The 17,920-nt window shown below is 41.0% G+C and overlaps 2 protein-coding genes across 2 annotated transcripts; one reads left to right on the top strand and one right to left on the bottom strand.

Annotated features, from left to right (window-relative positions):
• The first annotated feature begins 913 nt into the window (after window positions 1–913).
• tada1 (transcriptional adaptor 1) lies at window positions 914–9,878 on the top strand. The gene is made up of 8 exons (XM_041991797.1): window positions 914–1,002; window positions 1,503–1,594; window positions 1,694–1,759; window positions 3,528–3,622; window positions 3,774–3,986; window positions 6,612–6,763; window positions 6,875–7,031; window positions 8,240–9,878. The coding sequence occupies exons 1-8, from the start codon at window positions 929–931 to the stop codon at window positions 8,390–8,392; spliced, it is 1,002 nt and encodes a 333-aa protein (XP_041847731.1). The 5' UTR covers window positions 914–928; the 3' UTR covers window positions 8,393–9,878.
• Window positions 9,879–10,208: 330 nt separating this feature from the next.
• On the bottom strand, window positions 10,209–12,215 carry LOC121644096 (transcription factor AP-1-like). The gene has a single exon (XM_041991798.1). It carries the CDS (start codon window positions 11,832–11,834, stop codon window positions 10,881–10,883), a length of 954 nt encoding a protein of 317 aa, XP_041847732.1. The 5' UTR covers window positions 11,835–12,215; the 3' UTR covers window positions 10,209–10,880.
• Between the last annotated feature and the right edge of the window lie 5,705 nt (window positions 12,216–17,920).

Raw genomic sequence — 17,920 nt, forward strand, 5'->3', positions numbered from 1 at the left:
TCCATCCGGAGTCCCACAGGCCAAAAAGGCCTGAAAGGACTCCTTCTTCAGCTTGATGGCATCCCTCATTGCTGGTGTCTTCGGCCACCACCCAACTCACATTGCAGCTGACCCCTATGGCCCCTCCTGCAGATGGTGAGCTCACAGGAGGCAGGGCCCATTTGAACTGAGCCTGACTGGGCCCCAGCCACCAGACACTCGCCTCCGTACCCCACCTCCAGGCCTGGCTCCAGACGGGAGGCCTGGTGACCCACGATCCAAGATCCTTTCTTTAACGTTAGGAAATTAATTTTGCTAATTAGATCTGCAGGCAATGCTGCAGGTGGGAGAAGAGCAGAGATCTGTTAACGTTTAGGACAACCAGGTAGTCTGAAAGATAGCCATGCAGATTATAAACATGATATAATAATAAAAAAAAACCACCCTTATCTGACCACAAAGCCTTATTAACTGACAGATTGGTTGATGTTGGGGTAAAAAACATTTAGTCAGGGTTGGAATTACAGGGGAGCTCTAAAAATTGTCCACTTTCAGGTTATATTTAATTTCCCATAAGGTTGCTAATGTTTTCTAAATTAAGAGAATATAGCGGTTGGGTCTGTGTATGGTTTGGTAATTGAAATTTCTGTTCAGAAGTAAGTAATAAAAAACAAATGTTCATTTTATTTTTATTTAAGAATAAAAACATTTTTATGAAATATGAGGTTTAAAACTGAATTAACAAAAATTTGAAAATGGTTTGATTTTGGTTTTATAGTTTGCAGAATGGAAAATAAAAATCACGTAAACACAAACACAGAAAACAACTCGTTTTAGACCAGAAGTGTTGATTTATGTGGGCGAATCACAGAAAGGTTCTGCTATGAGAGGGACTCCGTTTGGGGTAAAATCCAGTGTCGCTAAATGATGACGTATTTGTTAAGACGCGATGGCGGCGCATGCTAGCGAGCTCGAGATTGCAAAGAAGAATTTAACAGATGCAATTGGCGATAATGTGAAGCAGTAAGTTATTGTCGCTCTTAGCGTTTTTTTCCCCGTCCGTGGTGTTGAAATCTTAGTTTTAATTTCTCTCAAAAATACTAAATAATTACCGGCCCGCTACTCATCTAAATTGTGTGCATATTAGCAACTAGCTAGCACTCGCCATGAACTGAAGCATCAGTGAAGATCAGGATTTCAGATATACATTATTTAATATGGGCCTTCATTGTTATGTGACATGTAAAACGAATAAAAAGACACGACGAACGTAACTCCATTCCCACCCCGATGTTAAAAGATGCTTCTACTAAAGAGCTGAAAAATAACACAAGTAAGCGAACAGTGAAGCAAAAGAGGATAAATAAAATATATTTTTGCTACAAACGTCTTAATTGAAAAGCTGACAAGTCAGTTCTTGCGTTGTTAAGCAAAGACATCAGTATGTGAACTGAACTTGTGTTAAGTGAATACTGTACATGCATTTAGCTGCTTTGGAGTAAATGCTTGCTGCTTTCTTGTAGCTACTGGGCAAACCTTAAGCTTTGGTTCAAACAAAAGATAAGCAAGGAAGAGTTTGACATTGAGGCCCGTCGTCTGCTGGCACAGGAAAATGGTTGGTGATTAGGAGAAGGTCATCTCACTACTAACGTTTTCTGAGTGAAAAATAAGGTCTAATCCTATGTTTATCTCTTCTTTCCCTCCTCTGTCTCAGTCCATGTTCACAACGATTTCCTCTTGGCCATTCTCACAAGATGTCAGATCATTGTCTCTACACCAGGTACGAGTTTATGTTATAAGGGCTAAATGAAGCCCTGGTATGACCTACTGTAAAGCACATGCATATGTATGTCTGGAAGTCTGTGAACAGATTTAGTCCATCTTTAAAACAAATGCAATCATGACATTGTAAATGTATTTAGCTATAAGTAAAATGAAGACTGTTACCTTTTGTCATAACATATATATATAGGTTAGACTATTGACAGGTTTCTTGTGACCCTTTTCTGTCATAGTCTATTATTACATGAATGTTGGGTTCATGGGTTTTTCAGCAGCAACTTATTGCATGGAAGTATTATGTTAATTAATTATTTCTTAATTTGTCAGGAGCCAACATGCTGGTCAAGGTAGTTACAAACTATTAAAAGTAAAGTTTCAGAACACTGAACAAAAGGAAAATACAGAGAATACAGCTGCCATGGTGTCAAAGACATACATTAAAATAAACAGTGTTCATGTCTATTTGTCAAATCTCTTATAAATTTTGATGTTTATACAGACACAAGCTTGTGTTATACATAAAGTGCAACATTTAGAAAAAGTTTATTAGCAGTCAGAAGCTTGAATGCTTAAGAAAAGCAAGAAGTAGACTTTACCTCCCATTTTCAGCAGTTTTTACCTATATTGTGTGTGCTGTAAACACCTGCATCGTTGCTGAAGTTTGCTTCCATATTAACACACTGATAAATTGCTTTAAACTTGTAATTCAAACCAATGAACATGTGAGACAAATGCTTTTACTGGTCTTGCGTTGCAGGAGAATTAGATGTCTGATATCTAACTCATTAATTTTTCTGGCATATATATCCCATTCAGGAGGTTTACAAGCCAGCCTGAAAATGTAGAGTTTTTTAAGCTTATATAGTAAATTCACAATGAGTGATCCATGATAACACGATCATTGATCACATTTTCATAATAAAAATTGGTTGCTACCACTGTTATGTTGAAGCCACTTCCTGTCAATCTTTTGACCAATTAGATTAGCAGTTGACAAGAAAGTCCTATGTCTGCCTGAAAAGAACCAAAATAATGGTCCTCTATGACTGGAATAAAGCGAAGAGGATGTTTTTGATCACCAAAGATTTGCTTAGTTGGATTTGGTTTTGTGAGGATAGTAGGTAAATAGTAGCATAAATAACATTTATTTATATATTTATATTTATATATATATATATATATATATATATATATATATATATATATATAAACAGTTGGAGAAAAAGATTTAAATATGTAAATAGTTTCTGTTGTGTGTTTGTTTCAATGCCAATATTTTTTTCTCCTGAAAGCCAAGACTTGAGAGAATGATGTGTGATGTGATTGTTTTGTTGTTTTGGTTGGCATTTATGGTGCTATATCTATTAATAAATTCATTTTACATCATCATCTGACAACTGAGGCTGTCCTGAAAATTGTCAGTATGTTGACATTGATTAAGAGGGTTGAAGTTCTGCATTTTTATATATAAAAAAAAAAAAAACAGGCAGACTAAAAATGATTAAAAATGGCTGGGAGTTTTAACGGTTTAACTAATGACAGAAAAAGTCTTTCCACAGACACTTTAAATGCATCGTAGATGTGTAGGCTGATGAGGAAAAAAATTAACTCTTTAAATTGATGAAAGGTCATGAGGAACATTGCTAAAGTTTCCAGGGATCATGGGTTCACCGTCTGCCACTAAGCACATGTTGCTGTGATGTCTTGTAGCCAATCTTTTATAAACAGTTTTGTCTTTGTCTTGCGTTTTCTCCTTTGTCCTCTAGAGGGCACTGGACCATTACAGTGGCAAGGCAGCTGTGTTCCAAAGCCTGGAAAGCCAAAAGGAAAGAAGAAATGTTCCTCTAGACAAAAATTTGATGTAAGTCCTTATTCTCATTTTCTGGACATGTTTGGATAAGATATTTGCCACTTAATGAGCTGGTGTTTTAAATCGAAATGGCATCCAGTGAATCACTGAGGTGCTTGAACAGTTGACTCGCTGACTAACTTGTGTCCGTTTGTGCCCTCAGCATCGCTTCCAGCCTCATAACCCTCTTAGTGCCGCCCAGCCTTTCAGTCCACGGGAGGTGGGAGGTGAGGAAGAGGAGCTGCATCTCAGCGCCCACACACTGCTGCTGCCCACACGGGGCCAACTGGAGGCCCGCATGATGATCACCGCCTTTGAACTGGGCCTGGATAATGTCACAGAAGATGCCATCAGCACCATGATTTATGCTGTTGAGGTGTGTAGGAGCTGTTCGCCATTATGTGGTCATTCTGATCGTTTCCATTCACAAAACTAAATTAGATAACATATTTAGATCACTAACATGTCGTCTCTCACCTTCTGTGCCCCCCTGACTCTGCTGTGGTTTATTGGGACCAGCTGTTCATCTCAAGAAGGTTTTTACCACCAAAATAGTTCCAGTGCTGTTGGTAGAGCTACGTTGGTTCGAACGAAGAACTAGCTTGTTTGTCAACAGCCAGAGAACCACCACAGAGATTATGCCACTTAAAACAACTTTTATAAGACATGTTTCATCCTCTTTCTAGGGATGTCTGTGCAGGGACACAGTTTATCTTGACTAAAGCAACAGTAGATCGTAGCATTTGTCCTGTTTCCTCTGCAAACTGATGTCTTGATATCATCAGTTTAGTTTCAAAACTGCTACTGATGTATGGTGATAAAAATTTTACTGGTCAAAAATTTTACAAGACCACAATTTTTCCAGTTATTTATTGAAAATTATGCAGCTTAATGTCTCATTGCACTCTGAAATGAAAGCATAGTGCAAATAGTTAAAAAAAGAAATCATAGAATCAATTTATAGACCAAAAATGTATTTTAAACTTTGAACTCATCAAAGTAGCCTCCTTTGGCCGATATAACAGCTGAACACACTTGTGGCATTCTTTTTACAATAGAAATCAAATATTTTTCAGAAAGTTCTTCCCATATCTGTTGCAGAAGTTTCCACAAATGTGTGGCACTTATCGGTTGCTTTCCTTTCACTCTTATGTCCAGTTCATCCCAAACCAGCTCGATGGGGTTTAAGTCTGAAACCTGTGCTGGTCACTTCATGTTTTCAAGCTTACCATCGTTTTCTTTTTTCCTGGTAGGTAGTTCTGGCACAGCTTGGAATTGTGTTTTGGGTCATTATCTTGCTGTAGGATGAACCCCTGACCAACTAGGTGCATACCAGAGGGTATTGCTGCAGAATGCTGTGGTAGCCATTTTAGTACAGGTTGCCACTTACTCTGTACAAATCACCGACCCCGGATCCAACAAAACTGCCCCACACCAGTTATTTCCACACACTAGAACCATCCTTTCGCCTACTCGACGCCATACAAATATCCTGCATGATAAACCGAAGAGTTCAAATTTTGATTCCTGTTTCCTGGCCCAGGCAAGCCTCTTTCTCTTATTATGACATCTATTAGCAATGGCTTTATCACTGCAACTTGTCTTGTCAAACCTGCAGCTTAAATCTCTTGTCTTGTGAGCCGTCGGTCATGCAAGCAAACTCTCAGAAACTTGTCCTCTGATTCAGGTGTCTTCCAGACCGCCTCCTGTCAGAGTTTGCCCCAGTTTGAGTGCCTTTTAATGGTGAAGGAAACTGTACTCACTGACACCTTGGCTTTCTTTGCAATCTCTGTAGGAACGACCAACATTTTTAAGTGTTATGATGGTCTGTCTCTCCTCCGTTGTTAATTGCCTTTTTCTCGCCATTTTTGTAGCAACAGACTACTTTCTGCAGTACAATACTGTTCAGCTGATGTTCACGAGGGTATGGTACCTCAGTGTGTTCAACACTGCTTTTATGCAGAGAGACGGGGTTGTAAGGAATCCAGCAAAGGTGGAACACCTGTAGGAATTAGTAGCACCAGCTTTCAAGGCTTGATCACCCTCCATTGCTTCAGGACCGCTTTTAATTAACACGTTTTGTGTTGACTGAAAAAGGCCTTTTTGTATCATTCTGAAATGTACATTACTTTTCATTTTTGGGTAACCTTACCGGTTTTTGTTTAACGCTCTGGCAGTTCACCACTGACCTTTGTACCATTTCAGGCTATTCATTGGACTCGAATCTTTGGAATTGCATTAAATAACTGAAAAAATTGGGGTGTTCTAAGACTTTTGACCGGGAGTGTATATAAATGTCAGCTGGCTATTAAAAGGCTCAACAATGCTGATAAATGTAGCAGCGAACACATTAAAAATACTTCAGCTATAAGCAGTGACTGCAGACTGCAGCGTTCAGACGCAGCTGGTAATATAAAACTTTAAACATCAGGAAATGAGAAGAGCACAGCAGTCGCGATCTTCTGCTGCTTCTACTTCACATCCATGCTGTTTTTTATTCTCTTAAGCAGAATAAACTGGATTTTAAACACGAGTTCACGTCACACGTTGTTTCACTTAGAAAATCTGCCAGTAGTGCTTCTTTAGCAACTGACCCAAGAAATTATAGTAAAAAATATATTTTTTTAAGTCTTGATTTTGCCTTTTTGACAGAATGTAATATAAATAAGTAAATGAATAAATGTGTTGTCAGAACTATTGTAGTGCAAAGGGTATCCACCAGGGGGCAGAATACAAGCATCAGATTGAATACAGCATCGTTTTGAGTCAACTTTTTACCATACTGTACGTCTCACATATCATACATTAGATATTAGTTTTTTTTCACAAATTGTTACAGAATTTATTTAATTTTTCTTTCCTTAAAAATTTTATACCATGATTCATCTCAATGTTGATCTGTTTAAACACACAGAAGGTGTGCAGCTGGAATTTAATTCCCCTCAAACCACCCAGGAGTAAACTCTGCTTTAACTCAGAGGTCCGATTTTCTGTATTTCAGCACCACTTGAAGGACGTCCTGACGGCTGTAATCACCCGGAGGAAGGCGTATCGGTTACGAGATGGCCATTTTCCTTATGCCTTTGGCAGTGATGTCACTCCACAACCGTATCTGAAAAACAGCCTCGCGGCCTACTACAGTGTCAGTGAATGGTAGAAAATATGATAAATAATTATTTTTGTTGTCTCTTATTTGCTTTATCTTTCCATTTTATTGTCTGTAGATAAAGTTACTCAGTTTTTATTTATTTATTTTTCTCTAAGCCCTCCTCCAAGCGCTTCTCTCCCTGCGGGCCCACCACCTCAGGTTTTCCCCGATGAGGCTGAGCAAAAAGCTGTTCACTTGTTGGCTTGTTCCGCTGACAGTCTTCCTGCTCCACTTCCTCCAATCAGCATGTTTGACCTGCTCGAGGCTTTACAGGTAAGAAACTCTGCAGATGTGCTTTTCAGGTGCAGATTCTCATTCTGCCTAATGAAGCTGAAAAGGAGGAGGATTTTAGTTCACAGTAAGGAGCTTAGTTTGAAGAGTAAATGCTTTCCATTATAATTCAGCCTTAGCAGCCTGAGAGAGTTTGATGACTTGTTGCAAATAATCCACAATAAAATGGAAGTAGACAACATTAATGGCAGGGATGTCCAGCTCTGGTCCTCAAGGGCCACAATCCTGCAGGTTTTCTGTGTGTTCCTGCTCCATCACACCTCACTCAAGGTAAATGGGGAACACCAGCTCTGACTTGCCCACCCTCTCTGGTTTTTGGTGTGTTTCAAGCAACAGATCCATTACTCCTGCTTTTCACTGGTCGGTGGTAAACAAAAGCTGAATTGTTGGTCTGAGTATTTCAGAAACTGCTGATCTACTGGGATTTTCACACACAACCATCTCTAGGGTTTACAGAAAATGGGCTGAAGAAAAGAAAATATCCAGTGAGCAGCAGTTGCCTGGACCAGAATGTCTTGTTGATGTCAGGTCAGAGGAGAATGGACAGACTGGTTGGAGATGATAGAAAGACAACAGGAAGCCAAATCAGCACTGATTCCTACCAAGGTCTGCAGAACAGCATCTCTGAACACACAACAAGTCCAACCTTGAAGCAGATGGGCTACAGCAGCAGAAGACACACCGGGTGCCTCCTGACAGCTAAGAACAGGAAACTGAGGCTACAATTCACACACACTCACCAACACTGGACAATAGACGATGGAGAAACGTTGCTGGTCTGATGAGTCTTGACTTGTATTGTGGTTCAGGCTGCTGGTGGTGTAAGGGTGTGGAGGATATTTTCTTGGCATATTTTGAGCCCCTTAGTACCAACGTGTCCTGGTTTAACCAGCACAGCCTACCTGAGTATTGTTGCTGACCATGTCCATCCCTTTATGACCACAGTGGAGCATCTTCTGATGCTACTTCCAGCAGAATAATGCACCATGTCACAAAGCTCAGATCATCTCCAGCTGCTTTCTAGAACATGACGATGAGTTCACTGGACTCCAGTGGCCTCCACAGACAGCAGATCTCAGTCCATGTCACGCTTTAGGATGTGGTGGAATCTAAGAAAAAGACAAAATACTACTGTAATACAGTAGCTGTAAAATACTACTGTATTAAAAATGGTTTTATTGCCTTTGCAGGTTCATCATGGTGTGATGCCGTCCCACACTATGTACGCCCTCAACATGGAGCGCATCCTGTCTCGTCTCTGGCACCCTAGCCACGAAGAACTAGAGCAGGACCACGTACACCGTCAGCGGCTAGCTGCTAAAGACGGCATGCTGGTCAGCTGAGAGGCGCAACACTGGACCGTTGAAGGACTGATGGTTGCATCAAGAACCAAAAGAACAGTCCCCACGTGTGAACTGCGGGGGAGCGGTGCCCTGAAAAAGAAGAAGGCTTTGTAAGACAGAAAATCACACCTGTGTTGCACAGAAAGAAGGGGACCGAATGACGCTAGATGAAACAAATAAGCTGTTGGTGGCTTTTTCATGTTCAGCATTATTTCAGGATGTTGCATTCAGGTTCCTGTTAATATGTTACAAAAGATACTTCAGTTTGGGACTCATGCTTACTTTACATCCCCCTTTTAGTGTTTGCATCCATCTATGGTCTCAGTTATATCCAAAAAAGTCAATACTTTGACCTTCTTTACCAGCAGATTTCATGCTCTGCAGGTAAAACCTCTGGATCCATTGTTGTCAGACCTTGTGACCTATTTTTTTCTCTCTTTAATTAAGAAGCAAAATAAGTTCAAATTTGCTCAAAATAAGCAAACATGCCAACTCTGACTGACTTGGAGCATGTCTTGTTAAACAGCAGTTAATCTTGCAAGAGAAATAACTTAATTTGAATATAGCTCACTCTGAATATGACCTTGTTTGGGTTAAGGTGAGTACAAAACACAGTTTACATCTTAATCAGCATAAAATTGTAATATTGATGTAAACATGGCAACGATTGATTTGGATGACTCACTTAATGAGTCATTTGGCTTGGCAGAAAACACAGTTGTGCATCCTTTGTTTCTGGGATTCTGTTGCACGTAACAGATATATATATATATATTTATATGTATATATATATTTATGCACAGTATTTAGTGAGGGGGTACCAGCAGTACTGAAAATGAAACTAATATTTAAGCCCAGATTGTACTGTATTAGAACTCAAGTGTTAGTAAAGATGGAATTTCTAGCTGTTCTTGTCAGACTTTCACCACACTGCATTATTATAAAGGCACTTTACAGAACATCTAGTTGGTCCTTGAGGGCTGCCATCCTGCAGTTTTCCCTGCTTTAACACACCTGTTTCAAATTAAATGGGTCTCCTTAACAGCTTGTTGGCCAATTCTACACAAGCCTGGTAATGACACATTAATCTGAGTCAGGTGTGTTAAAGCAGGAACCACCTAAAAACCTACAGGCAGCAGCTCTTGAAGACCGGAACTGCCTTTCCCAGCTTTAAAAGTTGGATAGATCATCTGTGGTTCATCTTTACTAACAGGTGTGGAGGAAAGCTCAATTAAAGCAGTAAATGAAAACACTTGTGTGGGTTAACAGTGGCTATGTAGGGTCTTAAACCAGCTACTTCCTTTGTTGCTCCTCCACATATGTCCAAACAATGTCATGATTGTTCCCAGAACTATTTCAACTTTCTGGTGACCGTGTTGGTGGTCCTGATTATCTGTACAAGTTTTTTTTATCTTTAAGTACATTTCTACTTTTCTATTCAGTGTTTATATGGAAGATGTTCCGAAAATGAATAAAAAAGTCTTTTGTATGAAAATTAAATATTTACTTGTGTATTTTACATTGTCTCACTGTGAACACGACTTCCATTACTTTGTTACTGGGAGGAGTCTCCAGCAGCTGTGAGGAGGAGGGAAGGAGGGAGCAGTGATTCAGACGTGCGCAAACTGAACTTGTTGCCATATTAGGGCAACTGCAGCTCACTTCCGACCCCTCGCCGTCCAATCAACGTCCGTGTGGATTCGCCAACCATGAGCGCCCCACGCCGCACCGATGACTCAATGTCCCGTCCGTCCCCATGTTCCTCAGTAACAAAATACCGCGAGAAGATTTAACTAACTTACAAATCAGGCAGAAATAAACTCCCATACACATTTTTATTTCAGTCATATTTACAGTTAAGTGCTTCAAGAAAAAAAAAGCTGCGTACAAATATTACAAAGTGTTATTTTCAGGTCTAACAGCTACATCCAAATTTATCACAAAGCTGAGGGAACATTAAGTGTTATGAAAGTAAGGCAGTTGTCAGTAAACGCTATACACACACAAACACACCTATAGAAGTCCAAAAAGGTGTGAAAGTTGTTAGTGTTATTTTGTACATATGCTCGCTGGTCAACAGTGCTTGACTCAAGTTTATGCACACGTTGCTACTTGTCAGACCTGCAGGATGAGGCCTGGATTACATTGTGTGGATCTCTTGAACCACAACTGAGTGATTAAAAATGAAAACTTGACATGCTATGATTTAACTGCATAGAAACAATCGGGGCTAGGTAGTTTAATGTGAGGATAAAAAGAAGTTAAAGACAGAAAAAGAGCCAAAGTTTGTGCGCCCCTACAAGAAGTTTAGTGATTTCTGCTCTGTAAGAATAAAAGTCATCATTTGTGTCCATACAGTCTGAGTGGGTGATTTTGGAGGAAAAATGCGCTGAGACGCAGAGATTTCCCTGAAACGGGTGAACATGTCATTTTAAGATGCATTTTGGTCCCCAAGCAATGTCTCTTGGTTCTTTTTTGTTATAGCAGTCTAGTAGGCTTGGAGCTGCTGCGTCAAGATGAGCTGACAGCCGCTGTTTACGTGGTCCATGACCTTTTGCTTAAGCAGAGCCAGCTCATCCCGGAGGACGTTAGCAGAAGAAATCAACTCTGTGTTTTGACTCTTCAGGTTTTTGACCCTATCCTCCAGCCGAGAGATCCTCTCCAGCTTCCTTTTCCGGCATTTGGACGCGGCCACCCTGTTCCTCATGCGCTTTCTCTCGGCTTTGATGCGCTCTTGGTTCTCCATGTCGATGGGGGAGAGCGGCGGAGTATCGCCGGACATCTCGGGCACAGTCTGCGGCTCCTCTTTCAGTGACTGTAGTCGCGAGTGCTGCGCTGCCGCCAGCTGGTGGTCCATGTGGTTGTGGGGCGGCTGTGGAGCTCCTGGGTAACTCGTAGGTGGGCGCCTCTCGCTGACAGGTGCGGACACGGAGCCCACAGTCCGGTTAAAAGTGGCCAAGTTTGTGTACTCCGGCGGCTCCGTGCGCACCGTGCAGCTGTAGGAGATCCCGCCGCTCTCGCATGCAGCAGAGCACGGTGCCATGCTGCTGGTCGCGCCGGTCTGTGCGTTGGGATGGGCGGCGGGTATCTGCTGGTAGTGGAGCTCAGCCAGGGCCCTCACAAACCCCTCGGCGAAGCCTTCCTGCTCGTCGGTAATGTTCTTGGGACAGACAAACTGGGTCGGGGTGGGAGTCGTCAGCCCGCTGCAGGACTGGATGATCAACCGCTCCAGTTCAGGCGAGGCCAGCTTCAGTAAGCCGACATCAGGGGAAGTCAGGATGTCCAGCGTTTTGGTGCCCAGCTGGGGTTTGAAGTTTTTCGGGTCGTTTAGATTGAGAGTCATGGTTTGTTTCAGGGTTTTAGGGTTGAACCCATACACAGCCGTCCCGCCAGGCTGAGAGTTGGAGGCATTCACGGCTTCGTCGTAGAGAGTCGCTTCCATTTTCTGAAGCTAAACTTTTGATGATAAAATTTAGATTTTATATTTTCTTCTTTAAAAAGAAAGAAAAATCCAAAATCGACTGTTTACATATGTCCCGTGACAATATGTCTACTGTCCTGTGGCAGATTCTGCCTTTTGTTGAAGTTCAACTCACTTGACAACTTTGTGTCCCGAGAAAACTTTTCTTTTGTGCACCGTGCGAATGTCGACAACAAAAACCTCTTCATCCACCGCAAAGCGTCTCTGTTTTTACACCTCAAGTTCTCTATTTAATTTATCCTTCCTCCTAAAACCTGGTAACAGTCCTTGAAAACGGGTATTACTTTCAATCACTTCCAACGTGGAGACGAACTTTATCCACCTCTAAGCTGCAGCTCTACTGAAAATAACAATGATGTCATTTCTAGGACCTGTCATTGGCCAGAGATGATTTGGTGGGCGGGAATTATCTAATGACATGCACGTTGCTCTGACAACAGCTCCTAACTCCGCCCCCCGCGATGGTTTATGGGATTAGGTAATGCAGTCTGTGGAGCAATGTACTCTGGGATTACGTAGTGTTTTTGAATATTTAGTTACCCGCTCAATTTCTACTGATCCAGTCCAAGTGCGACACTGTTCTTTTTGAGCAGGAACATGTGTTTAATAAATTATTAAGACAACAGCACAGATTTTTACGTTATCATCAAAACACAGAAGCGGTGAAATAATTTCTGTTCCTACGGATCTTTGAGGAGGAAACTGATAGACCAGTACAGGAAGTGTGTACTAGTTTGTTCAGATAATACAGTTAAAGATAGAGGGAAGAGCATGCACTTGACCTACATCAAGAGCTATTGTTGTCAAGACTGTATGGGGGGAGGGAGAAAAGGACGTGTTCCTTAAAAGTCTCTTAAAGTCTTTTTTCACAGTTTGAGGAGGACATCTGTTTTAATAGCATGAATATAGTGCTAAGCACAGCAGCAACAACAACAAAAAAAAAAGATAAAGTTACAAAAGAGCTTCTCTGTATAGGTTCAGGCAAGTAGCAATGAAAATAGACAAGTAAAAACTGCGATAAGTATATTCCATTTTCTGTTTTCAACCTACTGACACTTTTCTGTACAGTTTTGCATAGTTAAGTTGCCTTTTTCCTGGTAGTCTTCTCATTTTGGACAAAACCGAGTTTGAGGTTTCCCTTTAATTTGTGATAACGACTGGGAATGTGAATAACAAAGCTCATAAATATTTCATTTGCACATTTTTAGGTATCTTTGTCATGGATTTCCTACTTCCAGGATTAGCATATTAGAATTGCATAAAAAAATAAAATAAAAATAAAACTAAAAACTAAATAGTCCACTCTGTTCAGATTCTCGGGTTTTACATATCAAGAGATAAAACAAAAAGAATTATGTCCTTACCAGGCCATTAAAAATGATGACAAAATTAGATGATTAGTAACAAATGTCATTTCAGACTGCCAAAGTCATTTATTTAACAAAAGCTAAGCAAAAATGCAGAAGCAATGTGTAGAAATATCCATCCTTACCACTTTCATAGTAATTAAGGGGATAAGTAGCAGCCAGGTGCTGCTAACCAAATACACTTGATTAATTGATCATTGTCGGTGGGAAAATCAAAACAGCCCTCTGCCTTATGATTGAAAAGTTTAATTTCCAAGTACCTCAGTGATTGCCTGATAAAGGATTAATATAAAGAGGAAAGACAACAATGATCTTACAAAAATAATTGTTGCTGGCCATCAATCTGGGGAGAATTATGAGGTCTTTTCCACATTATTTAGGGTCCATGATTCTACAGTGAGACAGATTGTTCACAAGTGAAAAACATTCACAACAGCTGCCAATATTCTCAGCAGTAGAAGCCCCAGCAAGTTTAGACTTCAAGGTCAGACTTTAGCACAACACAAGAGCCACATCTCAGACTCCACAGGCCCCAGTTAACATGTTAAATGTTAAAGTTTATAACAAAACAATTAGAAATGGGCTGAACAAGTATGGCTTGTTTGGATTCAGTGAAAATTAAACACAGCGTTTTGGCACAAACATCTCATACCAACTGTCAAGCACGGTGGTGGAGGAATGATATGTGGGCTCGTTTTGTAGCCACAGGACTTGGACATCTTGTAGTCATTGAGTGTGTTATTCAACAGGACAATGATCCTGAACACAGCAGCTAATTTACAACAGAATGACTGAAAAAGAAAAGAAACAAGACGTTGACATGATTGGGTTAAACTCCAGACCTCAGCCTGATGGAAATGTTGTGGTGGGACCTTTCAGGAGAGCTGTGCATGAATGTATGACCACAAAGCTCAATGAACTGAAGCAGTGTTGTAAAGAAAGTGTCCAAAATTTCCCCACTGTGCGGTGAGAGCTTGATGACATACAGGAAATTATTACTTCAAGGTATTACTGCCAAATATGGATCTGCAAACTACTTAATCATGAGTTGTATTTAGTTTTTCCACGCAATGCATCGACATTTCGACTTAAAAAACTAACATAATAACAAGGTGTAATATATTACGTAGTGTTGTTCATCAGAGGTTGCATTTACTTATTTTTAAGACCTCAAAAGCACCAGAATTTTTTTTTTTTATTGTTCTGACGTCTACATAAAGTCTGAAGTGAAAAAAGATACACTTTCTTTTTCATTTTGTATGGTGTATGTGATAGTGGATTAAAATGTTTACAAAAGTTTTAGGATCAAATCTTTAAAATGGGTTGTTCAAAAGGAAAATTCAGATTCCGAAATCCCATAATCCAATCCTGGTTGTTATCTGGATAAAACCCTCACTTTGGGTTGTTCAAAATTTTTGAGTAGGATCTGGATAAGTTTGATAAAAAAACAGGATTATCCTGATCCCAGCAGAGAGTAGGATTACAAGGCGGATTTCAGGAAGAACATGCGGCACAACCTATCAGTTGATCAAATAATAGAACTTTTTATTTGGTGCATAGGCTTATATTTGTATTTTGCACCTGACTTGTTTAACCGTTACAGTGATAAAATGGTTAAATGGGCATAGGCTACCTATTAAGCCTTTCAGCATTGTAAAGCAAGACTAACCATCTTGTCCCCATGGAAATAAACCCCCAAACAAATTCAATAACAAACGCACATACAATAATCAATCTTCCTGTCAGTCATCACTGCATAATCCGTCAAAAATAATGACTAACGATTGCATCCCTCACTACTTGTCCCATCCATCCCTCATTCTGACAGAATGCCAGAGGTTGGGCTGGTACCTCAACACGGGGCTCAGGTGAGTCATTAACATTGTCACAGAGAGGGACATTGTACCTGGAACCTATATTATGCAGGACAATACATGCAAGTATTATGTTACATGTTCCCTGTGGTTCCACTCACAAGTTGTTAAGGTATGCAAACGGTCTCTTCAAAACTCCATTGAAACACTCGACTGCACATCACGTTTTGCAGTGAGCAGTGTTGAAGCGTGCCTGGGCTGGTGCAAGTAAGGGCGTCATCAGCCATGGTAGGAGTGGATAGACGCTGTCTCCTAATATGATGCCATCCGGTCGGTTGGTTTGGCACTCTCTGTACAAGGCACTCTCCCTTAGGATACGAGCATCCTAAACAGACCCCAGCCATTTCACGACAGTTTGTGATGGTGAGGTCAGCGTCGCCCACAAGTTTGATGTTGATGCTGTGCCTCCCTTTTCAGTTAATATACTCCTAATCATTCTCATGAGGTGCTTGGACATGCACATGCGTGCAGTCAATAACCACAATAGTATTGGGCATTTTCCCCAGAAGGTAAAACCTGTGCTTGGTCTGGACAATCTGATCTTCATTTGGAATTACAACAAACTGATTGACCAGAATGGCCAATGCGACTGACATGGCTTTTACCACATCACTCACAGTTGCTTTGTGCACTTCCATATTGTCACCAACCATAGAAGTGCAGAGCAATGAGGACCTGTTCATCCACAGACAGAGTGACTCCTTCGGGTTCTCCATTGTAGTTGTGGCCTGACAAGGTCTGCAATGGACTTAATATCAGCATCCCCAAAATGAAAGCATGCACTCAGTTCCTCAGTGGTGTATTGCTTCTGTTGTTTGGCATGCTCGACATATACCCTCCTAGCACCACAATGGTGGTAGCGATGAACAAAACCCACCATGTCAGTGCCTCTCTGTACGTCCTCTGAGAAAAGCTTAACAGGATACCTGTGAAATACCTGCCCACTCTTTAGCTGACGCGCTTAGGCTTGTGCTCAATTAAGCCGCTCATGGACCAATGATGAGGTGTCGCCCAATTGTAAATAGAAGTGAATGTTTATGGTTTCTGTGTGTTGTCTCACAATAAAAATCACTTGAAGTGATCCCATACCGTCTCTTCTACGTGTTGTTCTTTACATAGCCAGAAACCCACTTTGATTTACATGCTGGAAATCCAAATTTGGGGATCCTGAAAAACGGGATTCTGGATCAGGGTGATCCAATCCAATTTGAGCAACCGGGGTAAAAGTAAGCTGGATTACGTTAACTGCCGTCTGGAAAAGTGGGATTCCCGAATCCAAATAGCTTTTATCTGGATTAAATTTTTTGAACAACCGCCCCCTCTCTTACCACTAACAGCTCCTCAGTCTCCCCCTCTCCTCAGATTAAGAGTCTGGGGCTGTATCCGAATGTCCACCCTACTCCCTAACCCCTCGTTCACTACATAGGGCTGCACTACATAGCACACTACATAGTGACTCATTCTCTTGGCAATTCGGACACGAAGCTGCCTATTTTTTGGCGCCGCAAACCACCTGACTACCGCCATCACCACGGCAACCACAACCCGCGTCAAGATGTCATTCCAAGTCCAATCCAAATGTAAATATTTTTTTTATTCCTTATGTTGTATTTTATTCTTTGTTTGTTGCTTACAGATAATTTTGCGCAGCTCAATTTTTTTGCCTCCTTCCACCATGTTGAGCTTCTGTGCGCAATGCATTGTGGTCTATATTGACCCATCTAGTGACCATTCCCATATCAACAACATCACCCTGTCTGCTTTCTTCCACCTTAGCAACATAAACGGACTCCGCCCCTCCCTCACTGTCAACACTGTTTCCAGCCTTGTCAACAGTCTCGTCACCTTGCGCATTGTTACTACAACCCTCTCCTTATTGGTCTCCCCCAGAAGTCCCTCTACAAGCTCTAACCGGTCCAAAACTCTGCTGCCTGGATCACAACAAGAACCATAATCACATCACCCCCATCACTGGCTCCCAGTCAGTCAAAGTCCTCCTGTTCACCTTTAAGGCCATCCATAACCTTGCCCCACCATATCTGTCTGACCTCCTCCAGATCGCCACTGCAGCCCCCTCCCTCAGATCCTCCTTCTTCCTCCACTTCACTGTGCCCTCTGCCCGCCTCATCACCATAGGTAGCAAAGATTTCAGCCACTCTGCTCCCAAACTCTGGAACTCCTTACCACCTGACATCCACAATATTGACTCTCTTCCCATCTTCAGATCCAGACTCAAGACTCACCTGTATAAGATTACCTATTCACTTTAAGCCCAACTACAGTTTCCTCTATTTCTTTTACTATATGTTTATTTTATTTATTGTTATTTTGTTTGTTGAAAAGTGTTATTGAATTTTCATGAAAATCACTTTTAAATTAAATATATTATTATTATTATTTAGATTTAATCTTGGTTACTGTGTGTGCTCGGCCAGTAGCCTTCTGGGTGGGCCATATGGTTGCTGTACTGCATGTTTTCACCACATTCTGTTGTTTTGCTCATCAACCTTGTTGGTAAACCTGAAGCCATTCTAATGTCTAAAGCCTCTGTGCAGCTGCAGTCCAGTCTGGTTTTCCCCATTGTATTATTCAACATGTTCTCCTCAAGCCAACTATAAATAAGTTAACAACCCCATTTAAAGTCGGCTAGCCGGAGCTGCCCTAAGTCTGCACTCTTCCCAACACAGCCATGCAACACCTATTTGGAAGTATATTAAACCCTAAAATAAGAAGATGTAATTGTTTAGAAACTTTTTGTTCTTGTGTGTTGTGGAAAAGTTATTATCCACTTTCTCTTTGTTCTTTT

The sequence above is a fragment of the Melanotaenia boesemani genome, chromosome 8 (genome assembly GCF_017639745.1).
Source record: "Melanotaenia boesemani isolate fMelBoe1 chromosome 8, fMelBoe1.pri, whole genome shotgun sequence".
NCBI classification, from domain to species: Eukaryota; Metazoa; Chordata; class Actinopteri; order Atheriniformes; family Melanotaeniidae; genus Melanotaenia; species Melanotaenia boesemani.

Coding starts and splice junctions, on each gene's coding strand:
- LOC121644096 (XM_041991798.1), bottom strand. CDS start 11,834: ATGGAAGCGACTCTCTACGACGAAGCCGTGAATGCCTCCAACTCTCAG.
- tada1 (XM_041991797.1), top strand. CDS start 929: ATGGCGGCGCATGCTAGCGAGCTCGAGATTGCAAAGAAGAATTTAACA. Junction 1,595..1,693: donor TCTGCTGGCACAGGAAAATG/GTTGGTGATTAG, acceptor CCTCTGTCTCAG/TCCATGTTCACAACGATTTC. Junction 7,032..8,239: donor ACCTGCTCGAGGCTTTACAG/GTAAGAAACTCT, acceptor TTGCCTTTGCAG/GTTCATCATGGTGTGATGCC.